The 16,457-nt window shown below is 50.4% G+C and overlaps 1 protein-coding gene across 2 annotated transcripts in view; it reads left to right on the forward strand.

Annotated features, from left to right (window-relative positions):
- ACSF3 (acyl-CoA synthetase family member 3) overlaps nt 1-16,457 on the forward strand; it is a 56,529-nt gene that overhangs the window by 14,514 nt on the left and 25,558 nt on the right. For both annotated transcript variants that reach the window (XM_032701053.1, XM_032701052.1), the window contains exons 4-6: nt 115-269; nt 739-884; nt 6,681-6,793. In XM_032701053.1, coding sequence (XP_032556944.1) covers nt 115-269; nt 739-884; nt 6,681-6,793 — 414 coding nt within the window. The remainder of the gene's footprint in view (nt 1-114; nt 270-738; nt 885-6,680; nt 6,794-16,457) is intronic.

The following is a 16,457-nucleotide window of genomic DNA, read 5'->3' on the forward strand; positions in this document are numbered from 1 at the left end:
CTTGTTCTGGATATGGATGAGGTGCACACAACAGGCTTCCAGCTGTTTGTACTTCCCAGAAGTCTTAGATAACACAGGTGCATTTTTATCCATGTAGGTTCCCTTCCTTTCTAGGTTTGGAAGAGGCTGCTGAGCTCCGAAGCTCCCCGTATCAGTGTCTTCATGGCAGTGCCCACCATCTATGCCAAGCTGATGGAATATTACGACAAGCATTTCTCCCAGCCACAAGTCCAGGATTTCGTGCGGGCCTTTTGCCAGGAGAACATCAGGTGGGAGAGCAATGCCCCTGTGGGCAGGGGCTGCTGCTGCCTGGGTGTCCCTACCATGGATCCTCCAGGTTTTCCTTTTAGCACCAGCTCTTTCAGTGCTGGTTGTTGTGCCTTAGTGTCTCTTTGACAGGAACAAGGGTGACATTATTTAATTATGAGCCACTCTTGCATGGTAAAGCCAGAAGGGGCTCGTTATCTGTGTCACCCTGTGTAACACATGGCTGAGGACTTTGTCCTACAGCCCAAGTTTGTATTCCAGGACCTGTTTTAGGAGACTGTCCTGTCTTAGCTTAAACCCCATATCAGACAGAACATGTGAGGAACATCTTTGATACCAGTTAAAAGGCTTTTGGGGTTTCTGTCTTAAGGTTTTACATAGGAGCAGACTTTATGTGACCCTGTTAGGCTGCAAATTCCCTGAAGCAAAGGAAATCTTGGATACTCTCTTACCTGGTCTTTCTCTGTGCAGGTTAATGGTGTCAGGCTCAGCAGCTCTGCCCGTGCCTGTCCTGGAGAAGTGGAAGAGCATCACTGGGCACACCTTGCTGGAGAGGTATGGGATGACTGAGATTGGGATGGCGCTTTCTAACCCTTTGCATGGAGTCCGTGTCCCAGGTAGGAGTCTCCAGAGGGTGCCCACTCACTGTTTGGAGGTGTGTGCTGGGAAGTGGTCGTGGGTTTTCTCTGCACAGAGTATATACATGAGTGAGGAGCAGGCTACAAGGATGCTCATGGGGGAATTGGCCTTGGGAAGCCAGGACATGTATGTGTGGGAAGTGGCTGGTTGTTCCTTGGGATCAAAGCTGTGTGTGCAGAGCTCACAGTGGTGCCCACTGGCCTGGGCAGCCAGGTTGGCAGAGTCCATATTGATGCTTTATTATTTCCAAAATCATAGTGAATTGAAGCACTGGGACTGTTTCTTCAGCTCCCACTCCGTGGAGCTGTATTTCTGTGTGGTGTCACACAGGATTCTCCACACAGCAGTGCTTGTCCAACCCATCAGTGCTGAACACTTAAAATAGGATGTCTGCTCACTCTTATTTTAGAGCCTGTTTCTTGCCTCTTAAGGAATTAGAATTGTCACACTTCAGTGTACTCTCTGGTCCTGTTCTCTCCTTGTCCTCCCCCCCTTCTCTTAGCTACACTTTGTGACTCCTCTTGATATCTGTACTTCATGTAACCTAGAAATAAATTGATCTGAACATTACAAATATAAAATGCCCCCACCCTCCCCTGGTTGGAGCATGGCCATCTGTGTGCTGAGCACCCACCCCGTGCCACCTGCCTCCCCACACACTGTCTGTACAGACATGGCACCATATGCAGCCTTTTGGGGGACGTGGGGGGCTGTCCTGGGTGTCACAGCTTCCCACAGCACCTCAATCCCATGGGATGCAGAAACTGGACCTCGCAGGATTCACACAGGGAAAGGGGAAGCCGCAACTCCCCCTCACTGACTCCTCAACCTAAGAACAGCTTGAAATACAAACTCTATTTTACTTTTGCAGAGTAATTCACATTCCCCCACTCCATCTCAGGCAGTTTTCTCTCCCTCCAGAAGCCCCATCCCTGCAGGCAGGAAGGGAAGCAGGCAGGGAAACAAAATTCCCACCTGCATTAGCTTGGACTGTGAGCCCCGCACTGCAGGGTGGCGGTGCAGAGATCATTCCAGTCTCCCTGTGGCCTGGTTATATTTGCTTTTTATTGATCTTCAGGAGGGGAAATGAGTGGAGGCTCTAGAAATTTCCCAGGAGACTAAAAAAGATGGGAAATAAGACTGGCAAGACAGAAGTTGGCACCCAGACAGGCAGCTCCTGCCCCAGAGCTGGGTGGCTGTGTTCCTGAGACATCATTCCTGAGGATATTGGGGTCTGCAGAGGACCTGGGGTTAAATCCTCTCAGGCAGCCAGAGCAGAGGGTCTGGGGACTGTCACTCCAGCCCCATGCAGGGGCTCCTGTGGCCCCGAGAGGAAAGAGAAGCATCTCATGAAGGTGTGGATCAGCGAGAGACCATACAGAGAGGAGGCTATAATTGAATAGGCTTGATTAATTTATTTCAGGCAGTGTCAGCTGGGAAGCAGATGGGTGAAGCTGAGGCATAATTTACTGGAGCTGTGAAAAAGCTTTTGATCTAGTGCCCTGTTAGAGGCTGGGCTGGGAGGTCACCATGTAGCACAGAGCATCCAAGTCAAATGTGATGATAGGCTGGGAACAGGGGACATTTGTCAGAGGATTTCTCCTGGAGTGGAAGCAGCACATGCCCTTCTCTGCTGCTTTGACCTGTTGGAGAGGGTCCAGAGGAGGCCACCGAGATAATTAGAGGGATGGTGCACCTCTCCTATGAGGAAAGGCTAAGAGAATTGGGATTGTTCAGCCTGGAGAACAGAAGCTTTGGCATGACCTAATTGTGGCCTTCCAGTGCCTGAAGGGAACATACAAGGAACATGGACAGAGACTATTTACAAGGGGCTGGAATGACAGGACGAGGAGAAATGGCTTCAAACTGAGAGTAGGTTTAGATTAGATATTGGGAAAAATTTCTTCCCTGTCAGGGTGGTGAGGCCCTGGCACAGGTTGCCCAGAGAAGCTGTGGCTGCCCCATCCCTGGAAGTGTCCAAAGCCAGGTTGGACAGGGCTTGAAGCAACCTGGTGTAGTGGAAGGTGTCCCTGCCCATGGCAGGGAGTGGAATTAGATGATCTTTAAGGTCTCTCCCAACCCAAACCATTCTATGATTCTTGAGCCTCTGAGCAGAGATCCTGGCGCTGCCCTTGCCCGCTTCCACCTGCTTGGTGTGTCTGGGGAAGGATCAAGTCCTCAAACCCTGCTCATCCTGCTGATGTCCCCACTGGTGTCACTAGCAGCATGGCACTTCACCCACAGCACAGGTCTGAAGGGGCATGAAGGAGAATGTGGGGGCTTTAATTTTCAGAAGAAACAAAGACGAAAGATTTGAAAGATAAATGTTTGCTTGTATATGGTTAAAACCCTGCTTAAAATGCCTCTGTTTTCACCAGCTCTCATTCTAATCCCCCCTGGTGCTGTTACTGTGAAGGGAGATGAATAATTCATGGCCGGAGAATGCCTCACTGGGCCTAATCACCACTTTAATTGGAGGTTTAGATCAGAGGCAGCTAATAGCTCCTACAGCGGGGACTCCGTGTATTGTTGACAGTGAGATCGTTGAGTGCCTTATCGTTGGCCTGTTTCAATTCTCCCAGGACACCGTGGCACATAACAGCACCGAGGTACCCAGATACCGAAGGACACAGACCACGGGGCCAATTAAATTTATCTGGGAAGAGCTGACAACTTTTTTAAACAGAGGAGAACCGGTGAAAGAATAATAGTGTCACTCCTTCCTGCCCGGAGCCCGGCTAGTACCACCTGCGCCGACACCGCGGGCATGGTGCCAGCAGCTCCTAACAGTCAGGAACCTGCAAATTGGAGAGAGCTGGAGGGAGCAAGAGGGGAAGGAGCAGGGATTTCTCCCCAGTTTCCATTCAGGATTATGTCTAGGGACAAAAGGAAGCCAGTGCTAAGTGTTGACACCCTGCTGATCACCCCCGATTGTGGTCACGCTGAAGCCAGGACATCCAATGCTGTTCCTTTGGGAATGGGCTCAACCTTCTCTTGACCTGTTGGAGTTGGCATAGTGTGTATTTTGATGTGGTGGATGGGCCTGGGAAGCTCTAGTCATTGTTTTTACATGAATTTTATTAGTACTGTCAGGTTTGTGTAGTTCTAATCAATGATATGAGCTTTTCAGCCTTTACAGATGTTGAATTCCGAGTTTGTCATTTTTCCTAAATACCAGAAAACCTTTTCCAGACCCAATATAAGGAAGCAGCTCTCCACCAGGGACTTGTTTTACATGTAGATTTTTGCTTTAGCCAAGTAGGAAACAAATTGGTGGAGCTGTATTTGTAACTGTGATCTGAAAACACTGTGTGGGTAACACGTCACTTCTCCATGGCTTAGATTTGCCAACACTGTGCTGAGCTTTGATGTTTCCTTCTCAAAGACTGAGACTAGAAGTGGGCACTAATCCTTGAGTCCTGCTACCTATGAATCACTCCATGACATTTCCATGCTGAGGTCAGCACCTTTCATCCTGGGAAGAAGGATCTTCCAAGGAAGGCATCCAGCTGATCTTGATTTGAAAAATTCCAAGTCTGTGAGAGCCCATGGCAATTCCTTCTCTGGTTTATGCTCCCTCCATGAGCTTTCCAGGACAGACTTTGTAGTGTCTGCCCACTGTCAGGTGCCACGTTTTGTGAGCAGGTAGCACTCTGTTCACCCAAGGCATTTTTCATCCTGGAGAAACCGTTCCCATAGAAGTCTAGAAGGCGGATTCAACAAGCTTCCATGCAACACTGATCGTGTTTTCCATGACTTGTTGTCTGCTTTGAGGTCTCTTGGAGTTTCTCGTAGCAGGTTTCAAATACATATGGTGTGATTTTTGGGGCTGGCCTGTGCAGAGCCAGGAGTTGGACTTGATGATCCTTGTAGGCCCCTTCCAACTCAAATATTCTGTGATTCTCTGATTCCATAAATACCTCAATGTGGCACCTCAGGGCACTTCTGGCTCATGGCTCCCTCTTCACCCTGCTGCAACCCTCTGTCTCAGGCTTTTGGCAGTGTCTGGCCAGGAGATGGGAGCAGCCCACGCAATGCTGGTGGTGAGAGAAGGAAGGACCTGGCTGTGTGTTGGCTGACCTGGATGCCGGAGGCAGTTCCGAGCAGAGCAGACACGGATCACAGAGCTACCACGTCTCTTTCTGTTTATTTCTTGCCAGATTTGCTAATTGTTCGGGTAGTTTTGCTGCAATAAAATCTCACTCCCTCATAGCCCATCTGCTCTTGGCTCATCCTGCAGGGATGCCATAAATCTGGGCTACGACGACATATCTATTTCCATGGCAACTGACCAGTGTAGCAAACAGAATCATGATGTCACGGATTGCAGATCTCCAGGGCTTGAAGAGGAGAATGAGACCAGGATAAGGAAAGTGTCACTTGAACCCAAATGCCTGAAATAGAGGTGACAAGGGGAAGACAGCACTGAGTTCCAGGTCCTGCACACCCTGCTGTAGGGACTTCTCCAGGTGAAGCTGATCCTGGCAGACTTGGAAAGCACCAACTGGAGAAAAATTGATCATCTTCAGGGAGAAAGATTGATCATCTCTTCAAATAAAAAGCACTCTTACCAGTTCTAGAACCATAGAATCCCGGAATGGTTTAGGTACCACCATCCAGTACCACCCCCTGCCATGGGCAAGGACACCTTCCACTAGACCAGGTTGCTCCAAGTCTCATCCAACCCTTGAAAAATTGCAGGGATGGGACAACCACAACTTCTCTAGGCAACCTGTGCCAGGGCCTCACCACCCTGACAGGGTAGAATTTCTTCCCACTATCCCATCTAACCCTGCCCTCCTTCAGCTTAAGGCCATCCCCCCTTTTCCTGTCACTCTGTGCCCTTGTGAAAAGTCCTTCTCGAATTTTCCAGTCCTCATGAGCCAGAGGTTTCTCTGAGCTGTTGTCCCTCTCCCTGCTCACAGGGGATGAAGGTCACAGGCCTCATTTTACCACAAGAGCCATCTTGTGCCGCTGAGATGCCGAGCGAGCCCTGCTGAGCCAGCAGATGCCCACAGCTCCTGGTTGCTGCTGAGCCCATCAGACAGGTCACAGGAACAAAGCTGCCCTTTCTGCTGAGCTTTGAGGTGCTCCCCAGGAAGAGCAAGCACTAAACCAGGGGGTGGGAATGCTACAGGTTGGTCACAGGACCATCTTGGAGCTCAATAGCTGACACTGTGTCAGCTTCCCTGGCTTTGAAAATTGAAACCTGTGGAAGAATGGTGTGGTTTTGATCCCTGCTTTTCTCCTGTGATGTTTTCTATACAGTGTATTGATGTCTCCTAAAACTGAGATAATCCCTTGCAATTCTCGCACTGTTAAGCCTTTGCCTCCCCTGTCAGGTTCAGACTGTAGAGGAGCCAGCGGAGTAATCACTGTGCTCTTTCTTTTCACAGCTTTGTGTAGGTTTCATGGTGCTTTTTTAAAAAAAAAAAAAAAAAAGAAACAGCTTCATTACTGAGCTACGAAGCTGTGCTGAAGTCTTCAAAGACTGGCCAAGAGAGACTGTTCAGGGCTGGAGACACATTTGTTTTCCGAGGCATTTCCAGCACTGCCTGCTCAGCGAACAACAGCATATTGCAGCGTCGTGACATTTGCATGCAGACACACGATGTGATCGAAGCCTTCCTGAAGGGTAACCCCCTGCTAGGAAGTTCTTTAGTGCCAGCACAGTCTGCAGATGCCATTGATAGACGAGCAGCTGCTCTTTCGCATCCTTGATTTTGTGATTTCCCAGAGGCTGTCCACTGTTCCCACCTTGTTTCCCTCTGTAGGTTCCGTGGGCACCCCTCTCCCGGGGGTGGAAGTGCGCGTTGCCACCGAGACCTTGAAGAATGGGGCTCGTTCCTACACCATCCATGCTCAGGGGGATGAGAACAGCACACAGGTAGTACTCAGCCATGTTTGCTTCACTTTGAAAAGGTCTTCACTCTGAAAAGGTCTTCACTCGTGGAAAGTTTTCTCCTTCCCAGCCCTCTGAAACCTCGAGGACTGAGGCTTCCACTGCTGTAATTCCCAGGGAGTCAATTATGCTGTTTAAAGGGGTTTGTATTCTTTTTCTGGGTTACTGTAGCCATGGTACTTTATGGACTGAACAAGTACTGACCACTGAATCATAGAATCATGGAATGATTTGGGTTGGGAGGGACCTTTCAAGGTCATCTGGTTCCACTCCCCTGCCATGAGCAGGGACACCTTCCACTAGCCCTGGTTGCTCCAAGCCCCGTCCAACCTGGCCTTGAACACTTCCAAAGATGGGGCAGCCACAGCTTCTCTGGACAACCTATTCCTGTCCCTCACCACTCTCCCAGGGAAGAATTTCTTCCCAATATCCCATCTAAATCTCTTTCAGTGCGAAGACCTGGTCTAGTGGGATGTCCCTGCCTGTGGAATGAGATGAGCTTTAAGGTTCCTCCCAGCCCAAACCATTCTGCGATTCTGTGATTGGTGGCCTTGGAGATTGCATTCATTTTGAAACAGCACTGGGGGAAACCCATCAGGTTTCCATGAAAATCCAGCTCCATGCTGAGCTCCAGCTGCCACATGATGTCTGCACCTGCAGTTCTGGTATCAGAAGTTGGATATCTGGGATTGGGATGCGTGATCTGCCCCCATCCTAAATATCTGACTGCAGAAGCAGCCCAGCCCAGGGCTGGTCCAGGCTGTCCTGCTGCCTCAGCCCTTTCTCTTACCACACAAATAGCTGAACAAGGTCTGCATTCCTGCCACATTCCCTCATTGTGGGTGCAGGTCGTGTCGCTCCGTCAGATCAATCCCCAGGTGATGTCCAGGCTCGGCTGAGCAGATAAATGTGTGTGTGAGAGAAATTACAGCCGTGTGGCTGTGTGGGTGGGAGACAGGCAGGCGTGAGATTCAACCTGAAATACGTGGCTTCACTCATTCCTCTGGGGAAATTGCTTCTCATCCAGCCACCTACATGCCGAGGGTTTGAAAGGAGCTCCCAGCCTATGCAGGGTGTACAGAGACACTACTGGGGTAAGCACTGATGAAAGGCTCAAGAAAACCTTTTATTCTCTAAATTGTCTGTGCTAGCAGGTGGAGGAATCAGCAGGACCACAGGCAGCCCCGTGAGTGTGTTGTGCTCAGGCTGGGGCAGGTTGTGTTCCATGTTCTGATACTGTATGAGCGCTGGGTCCCACCCCAGACATGTAAAACTAGCCCGGGGGAGGGATGAGAGGGACCACTCTGGCCAGGGATTATGGCTTTTATTAAAAAAAGGTTTTCTGCTCTTTCCTCTGTGTCACTGCTGTAGTGTGGCTGAACAGTGGGCAAAGCAGGAGACTCACCACATCCTATTTTTGTCACTTCCTTGGATGGGTGTTATGTTTCACAGGTTTGTCCCCTCATCTCAGAGTTAGCTCTTGGCCTTTTTTTTTCCACTGTGTGGAACTGAGACATGAAATATAACATGTCCCTTTTAATAATGATCCTATAATGCTTTTTGTCCCCTAAGGGATCTCTGGGCTCTTTACAGATTAGGTCTCAGACACGAGAATACCCAAAGTGCAGCTACTTCCAGTATGAAATGTGGATGTTGTTCTACTGAATTATGAGAGGAAAAAAAATGAGATGTTATTTTTCTGCTCAATACTCCTTCCCCTTCCTTCTCATTGCATTGAGTGACCAGAGAAGGGGAGCCCAGCTGACCTGTGTCTGATGCTGGAAGCCCGTCATCCCCTCAGGCCTTCAGAGAGCTGAGATTCGCATAACTCTTCTCTTTTCCCTGGCTTCAGGCTGCTGGAGTTTATTTTTGGGACAGAGGAATTGCCCATCAGTCAGGGAGGGTGTGGGGAGGTGGTAGTTTGCCTTTGGGTGTTGGCTAGTGGGTTGGTTCCTCTCTGAAAAGCTGTCCCCACCTCACCCACCATTCCCCTTGTCCCAGCTTAACTGGGATTTTCTTCAGGCTGAAGGGAGAAAAATGGTCCCATCTGTTTCAGGCCACCCTAGGAGACAGTGGCTGGCTGGGTACCTCCAGGACATCCACAACATTTCCAGAAGGAGACCCAGCTGCCTCTGTCCCTGGGATTGTCACAAGGTGGGAAAAACAGTCACTGTTCCCAGTGTGTCTTGGCACAGGCGGATGTGTGGAGATGTCAGAAGTTTGGGTTTTATATGCCCTAGGCATGCAGTGTTACTTTCCATGGCGTGGCCAGGCAGGCAGGCAGGTGGTGACACCCCTCTGCTCTCAGGGATGCTATAATTCCACTGCCTCACACCTGAGGTCCCGGGCAGAGCCTCACCTGCTGCCTGTCCCTGCCCCGAGACGCGGCTGCTGGCACTGTGTGTGCATCATGCTTGGTTAATAATTCATGTCAGCAGAGAGTACGTCAGTGGAATTTATTTAAAACAAGGAGGATCTGACAGTCCGAGTGCTCATCACGCTCCACCAGTCAAAGGCCTGACTTTGTTTAAATCAGCTCCTCCACAGCGGAGGGGATGTCCCTGTGATGGGAAGATCCAGTTTGTGTCACCCTGCCTGTGCCACTGGATAACCCTGTGGCCTTTTCCTTGCATATTATGAGAAGGATGAACAAATCCATCCTCACTCCCTTGCAGGAAGGCTCTGAGCCTTACGGAGTGTTGGTTGAGGGCTGGGAGGTCCATGGTGTGGACCTGGCAAAGGCAGAGAGGTCCTGTTGGGAGGGCTGGTGGTGGAACTGGTGACTGCTGGAAATGGCTGGAGGTGAGTCAGGGGAGGTTTAGGTTGGATATTCCCTCAGAGGGTGGTCAGGCTCCCCAGGGCTACAGCACCAAACCTGTCTGAGCTCAAGAAGTATTTGGACAATGCTCTCAGGCGCGAAGTGGGATTGTTGGGATGTCTTGCACAGGGCCAGGAGCTGGACTTGATGATCCATGTGAGTCCCTTCCAACTCAGGGTATTCTGTGATTCTGTGAGGGTGAACACCGTGGGGCTGATCCAGTGGGATGCTGAGCATGCCAGTAGGAGTTGGGCTCCAAGCCATCTCTTCCCACCAGGCTCCTGTGAGCAGGTGATCTCCGTACTGGGGGTGAGGCACATTGTCAGGGCAATCTGTGAGGCGTTCACACCTCAGCTGTGCCATGCAGACCCTCCTGACTGTGAGCAGAGCGCGCCTGCCTTTGCCAAGGGAATTGTTTGTGGAGCCTCGCGAGGTCACCGCCTTCCCCGCTTGTGTTGGGCTCGGGTTCCTGCCTTCTGCTCCCACAACAACAGACTCTCTTCGAGCTGTTTTTTCCCCACTAACACAGTCTCTCCCATTAGACTGGGGCGTTGAGCCCTTTCCTTTCGCACCATCACCCTTTGGACACGTGAGATCCAAACAGGAGCACGGTGGTGCTGGGGAAGGCGTGTGGGTGGCAGGAGCAGGGAGGTGAGGAGTGTTTCTGCTCTGCCATCCGGGAACTGCCTGAGCTGGCAGCAGGGGACTGCTGTAATTTGCAAAACTGGTTCCTGGCACACCCTGAAGATCAATAATCTACTTAGCTGAAAGTTTGCTGGATCTCTGTTCTTCCCTTCATTTTCTCCCATGCCTTGATTAGAGTGCTGGATTCCTTTCACACGCGTGCTCCAGCCCTTCAGTCTCCTCACATCTCATGAGCCCTGTGCTCCGTTGCATCACAGTTCAGGTTTTCAACTGGATGTTTCTGCACCTTGAGCTGCAAGCTGGTTTCCCGAGCTACACATGGATCGGGCTGTTGGCCATGCCCAGCCTGAGGCTGCTCCAGCCGGGTGAGATCCCCTCACTGTTCTCTCTGTTCCAGCCAAGGATGCACAGCAGCCTGGGGACACCTGTGACAGGACAGCATGGGCAGGAGGTGACAGTCCCATTGGACTCACAGTGCCTGCCCTGACAATGTCCCTACCTTCTCCCTGTGCAGGAGTGTGGGGACACAGAGCCTGAACCCCTGGGAATGCTGGGAGAAGTGCTGGGAGAAGTGCTTCCCCTCTAACACATCCCTGGGGAGCAGAGGTGTGGAAGCAGATGTCAGGAACAGTAACTTTGCCTGTTTTGAGTCATCCCAGATCTTGCTCCTGGAACCACTTGCGTCCGAGGCAGCTCCTAAACTTTTCACCTACCCTAAGCAACTCCCTGTTGAGTCTGTCAGACCATTTAGGCTCAATAATCCTTACCCACAGCTCTGAATGTTTTTTCCCCTGGTTTTTTTTCCCCTTATTTTTTGGAGCCCTTCCCGTGGCTCCAGTGCCCAGGAAAGGGTTACAGCTCTCTAGTGCTGAACGTTTGAGTTTGCTTTGTTCAGTGCAATGCATATTTCATACGCTCAGCTTCCCAGCTGGCAGAGGCCTGGAAACCCTGCAAGCTGTCGGGTATTGTCTCTCTCCTTCTTTAGTTGTTTGTTTGTTGGATTTTTTTGGGTTGTCATTTTTGTTGGATTTCTTTTTTTTTTTTTTTAATCTCTTCCAAATTGCTCACTCGCACGAAAGCCAAACCCCAGCCCCTGACAATGGGGGTCTCTCAGTAGATAAATGGTTTCACAGCTGTATCCAACACAGGGCTGTAACCAGGGCTTTTATGGCGACTGATTTCCTTGTGACCAGGCTGCGAAGGGAGCTGTGGGGACGGATGGGTTGCAGGCGCTGGCAGCAGGAGGACGCTGTGCCATGGGCTTTGCTCCCCCCTCCAAAGGTTGTAATTATCTCGTTGTTTATCCATATGCAAGCTGTCGTCCTGGACAGGAACGGCTCGGCTGTGGCCATCGCTCCCGAAAGCCACCAGCATTCCCGGGCCCCTCCTCCCGTGCCCCCTGTGTCTCTGCCATCTGCTCCCAGCTTGCTGCTGGTTGGCAGCGCCTCGGCAGGGCTGCGGGCGCTGGGGGCAGCTGGCACTGTCACGGTGGTTGTGACTGGAGGTCTTGGCATTGATGTCCCTGTGGAGCAGACCGGGAGCGACTCCACCTTGCTCATGTTCATCCAAGATCTCTGGAGAACCGTGGGGAGGTGCTCGGTCACCACTGAGCTGCCGGGATTGTCTTGGAGGCTTCCTCCAAGGACTGGGCACCCCATGGCTGCTGCCCGTGGGTGGTGTGGATGTGGGTACTTGACATCCCTCTGGGGCAGGTCCCATTTGGAGGTGCTGTTGTACATGCATCTCTGTGGGATTTCTCCTCATCCATCCAGGTAGTGTGAAACAGCTGGTGCGACTGTACCAGGCTCTTTTCCTGTATATAGCTCCTGAGAATGGAGATAAGCACATGCCAGCCGTGCCTGGCATTCCTGAAAATGGCCAGGGATAGACATGCTGGTGGGGATGTGACTGCCTGGCCGAGGGAATCCTGTCTGGCTGTCCCAGAGGAACAACCAAAGGAACACCTGCTTTTTCCTTTCCTATCCTGATCAGGCTTCAGCCTAAACCAGTTTGTTCTTTGTCCTCGGTGCTCCTACACTTCCATAACATCTCTCCTCCAGTTTTTCACCCGTTCTCTTGTCCCTGCTGCATCCCATCCTCATTCTGGTATCTCGATGGTGGACCTTACCTCCAGCATCCCAGTTCTATCTCCCATGAGCAGCTTGCCCTCAGCCCCTGATCAGGTAGTGTAAGGAATGCGTTGTTGAAGGCAGCCTGGGTTAGATCTGCTGCTTTTCTCCTATCTGCAACTCCAGGCCTGAGGGTTTCTGGCACAATCCACCTTTGGTAAACTCATGCTGCATTTTTTCCCATTTTCCATTTGCCTCTGCTTCTTCCAAAACCTCTTTCCAAAGCCCTCGCAGTGCTGGACACTGCACTTGTGTATGTTCCAGTTATCGTTTTTGTTTCCCCATATTCCTCTCATCTCCTCAGAAGCCTGTTTTGTGTCCTACCCGACTAATTCAAGTTTCTTCACTTGGTTGCCCAGGCTGCTTTTGTTACTGTATAAACATTTTAGCTGCTTCTCATTGATCACATCCAGTTCCTTGGTCAACTCAGTCAGTAATTCCATTCTCAGATGTATTTATATCTCCTTCCTTCTTTCTCTCTGCCCTCTGATTATTTTTGCTTAATATGTGGCCATAGCTCTATTTTATTTCTTCCTGGTAATAAAAGTGGAGGCAGAGATTACTTTAGCATCATGTCCCCTTATTTCTCAGCTGAAGACTCTTCTCCTCACACAGGCAGACTCGATCCCAGGAGAATATTTCCTTGCACATTGAAGTTGAATTCGTATGTCAAGAAGAACCCTCTTTCCACAAGTGTTTCTTGTGTTGAACTCGCTTTTGTCACAGCACCCTCAGAATCTTTATTAATCTCTTTATTATTGTTTTGTGCTTACATAGAATCTCAGAATGGTTTGGGTTGGGAGGACCTTAAAGCTCATCTTGTTCCACCCAGTGCCGTGGGCAGAGACACCTTCCACTAGACCATTCATCTTCATAGCTGAGGGGAGACTTGGGATGTTTGTGGGAGAGCCCTGGATGTGGCAGAGAGATGCTGAACTAGAGGCAGAAGAAAGGGGGGCAGTCTTCCAGAACTCCTCTGGAGTTCTTCCAGCCAAGGGGAGGAGGCACCAGCCACCGGAGTAGCTCAGCACAAGGAGCAATTAGAGGTTCTGGGGCAGTCCCAGCTCATCACAGCCTCACAACCTCCACTTTTAAGGGAGGCTGATGGAAACCAAAACAAAGGTGGACCACTAATTAAATAGTTCCCTAGTCCTCTGCCTGCCCCGAGCACAGACTCAGCACGGGCGTCATGAGGTCACATCGGGAACCTTCCCCTAACGAGGAAAGCGGAGGGAGAGGGAGGATGTGCTGACATCTCACCTCGTTTATAATCTGGTGAAGCCTGCAAACAAGAGGGATGAGAACAGCAGCAGGGAGAGCTGTTGGCATCTCTGGAATAGTGTTACATGTTTAATTTATGGTGTTAATATAGATAAGAAGTTTTGTGTCTGTGGAACAACTGCGGGGAGGACTGACCTTTCCCAGACTTGGGTTGTTTTCTGTGGTGCTTTTGGGATCATCTGGAGTTAATCAGTTCTGTAACTTTCAAAAATCAGTATTGCCTAAAAATATAGACAATCACTTTTGTTTTCAGTGGAGCAACATTTGCTGTAAGTAAAGGGTTGGGTTGTTTGAAAATAAGTTTCAGTGTTTCAGCTCCACTGTGCACCAGCCTTGCTTTTAAATTTATAACCCTCCAAAATGAAAAGTAAATGGATTGTGTTATTCCCAGCCCTTTTATAAAAGTTAACATTGCAAAAACAGATGTGAAATGTGGCCTCATAGATTACAGCCTGGGCTTGGGGTTTTTAGGTTGGGGGTTTATTTTTTCCTTACTCTCCCTGTGCTGTGTCCCCAAAGAACAGAAATCTGCCTTTTTCCAGCAGGAGGAAAATTGTTCTGTGTCTAAATTACCTCCTGCTAGGCTTGTGCAGGATGCTGCAGGACATGGAGCTCCGAGGAACAATAATGCCATGACAAAAACATGCAACTTAGCAGGGAATTTTTAATTAGGAATGTGCAGGAGAGTTCAGATTGCCTGGGAATTTGGTAATGCTCTAGCAAACCTTGCAGCCCTAGGACATCCATTCCAATATGGCCCAGGGAGACAGTGATTAAAAGGCACTGTCAAGTGGGTTATTGGTCTCCAGCTTCCTTTTAGGAGGCAGGTGGGCATGTCCTCACCTCCCTCAGTACCCACCATGCCAATTCTGGATGTGGCGTGATCTCCTGGTCTGGAAAAGCAGAGTCTGGGCAAAGCCTGGAGCTTCCCTGCTCTCTCCAGGTCAGTGGGGGCTGAGCTGTTGGATGCTGTGTTTACCCTGGAGAAAAAGAGGCTCGGGGGGACCCTTCTGACTCTCTCTAACTCCCTGACAAGAGGGTGGACAAGGCTCTGGGCCACCAAAGTCTTGAAGGGGTGAGTGAGAGGTCTCCTGAGAGGCAGGGGTATTTCTGGAGGTGTTGGTGGCAAGTAAGCTCCAGCAGTGGTGTGTTGGGAGCGTGGTAGAGCATCCGTGCTCTGCAGCCCAACCCTGGAGTACAGAAGGGAGCTGGGTCAGTCCTTCAGACTTTGTTATATCATTTTCTGTGCTCTAGTACGTTAAAAAAAACCCAGCAAACACCAGAAAATAGTTACTTCTCTGGGAGAACTGCTAAAAAGACTCCATCATTTCCATAAACCTCACACGTATAAATTATTGTCTTTATTAGTCACTTAAGTGCTCAGTTGCTTAATTATTTTGATCACAGTAATCATTTATTTACAAGATGGGGAAAAATGCCAAGCAATTCCAAGCCGAGCAGTGCATTCGGGCTGTGGCAGAGGAGGCAGGGCTGCAGAAACATTTCCTTCCTCCCAAGTCTAAATGCTTTTCCTTCATGGAGTCACAAAGTCCCTTTTAAGGTCCCTTCTGAGAGATGATGCTCTGAACCACAGCCTGTGGTGCTCACCCAGGAAAGAAGTTCAGCAAGGCCAAGTGCAGGGCCCTGCATGTGGATCGGGGCAAACCCAAGCACAAACACAGGCTGGGTAAGGAATGGATTTAGAGCAGCCCTGGGGAGAAGGATTTGGGGGTGTTGGTGGAAGAGAAGCTCAACATGAGCCACCAGTGTATAGTGGGACCCAGAAATCCACCTCCCCTCCCTGCCTTCAGCTGATCCCACAGCGTGGGCAGCAGATGAGGGGGGGACTCTGCCCCTCTGCCCTGCTCAGGTGAAATCCCACCTGCAGTGCTGCCTCCAGCTCTGGGGCCCAACATCAGAAGGACATGGAGCTGCTGGAGCAAGTCCAGAGGAGGCCATGGAGATGCTCCAAGGGCTGGAATCCCTCTGCTCTGCTGGGGATGTTCACCAGGAGAAGAGAAGGCTCTGGGAAGACCTGAGAGCCCCTTCCAGTGCCTAAAGGGGCTCCAAGAGAGCTGGAGAGGGACTTTGGACAAGGGCCTGGAGTGACAGGACAAGGAGGAATGGCTTCCCAGTGCCAGAGGGCAGAGTTAGATGGGATATTGGGAAGGAATTCTACCCTGTGAGGGTGGTGAGGCCCTGGCACAGGTTGCCCAGAGAAGCTGTGGCTGCCCCATCCCTGCAAGTGTCCAAGGCCAGGTTGCATGGGGCTTGGAGCAACCTAATCTAGTAGAAGGTGTCCCTGCCCATAGCAGGGGAGTTGGATCTAAAATAACTTTAAGGTCCCTTCCAACCCAGCCCATTCCATGATAATGTGATTATTTGGAGAGGCAGGGGGAAGGAAGCATCTGGTAGAAATTATATGTGCCCCCTGAAACCTGCTGTTTGCAACCTGAAGATATTTGGGTTTTTTCCTAAAAGCCTGTCTGTCTTCCTCCCAGTTGTCAGCCCAATAACACGTTCTTACCTTCCCAACAAACCTCACCTTCCAGCTTTCTCACTGTGTCTCCCACATGTTTCTGCTTAGGAATCTGCCGTGCCTCCCCTGCTTCCCAGAGAAGGACATGCTGCTCTGAGCCTCCCTCCATAAAAGCCCCTAATTCCATTAAAGTCCATTACAAGCTCCTCTCCCGCAGTTCCCGGAGGAATGTGGGGCAGAGACCGCAAGAAAACAAATGGGCACTTTGAACAAATCCCAGGGCCGTTTGCCAAGCGG

The sequence above is a fragment of the Chiroxiphia lanceolata genome, chromosome 13 (assembly GCF_009829145.1).
Source record: "Chiroxiphia lanceolata isolate bChiLan1 chromosome 13, bChiLan1.pri, whole genome shotgun sequence".
NCBI lineage: Eukaryota > Metazoa > Chordata > Aves > Passeriformes > Pipridae > Chiroxiphia > Chiroxiphia lanceolata.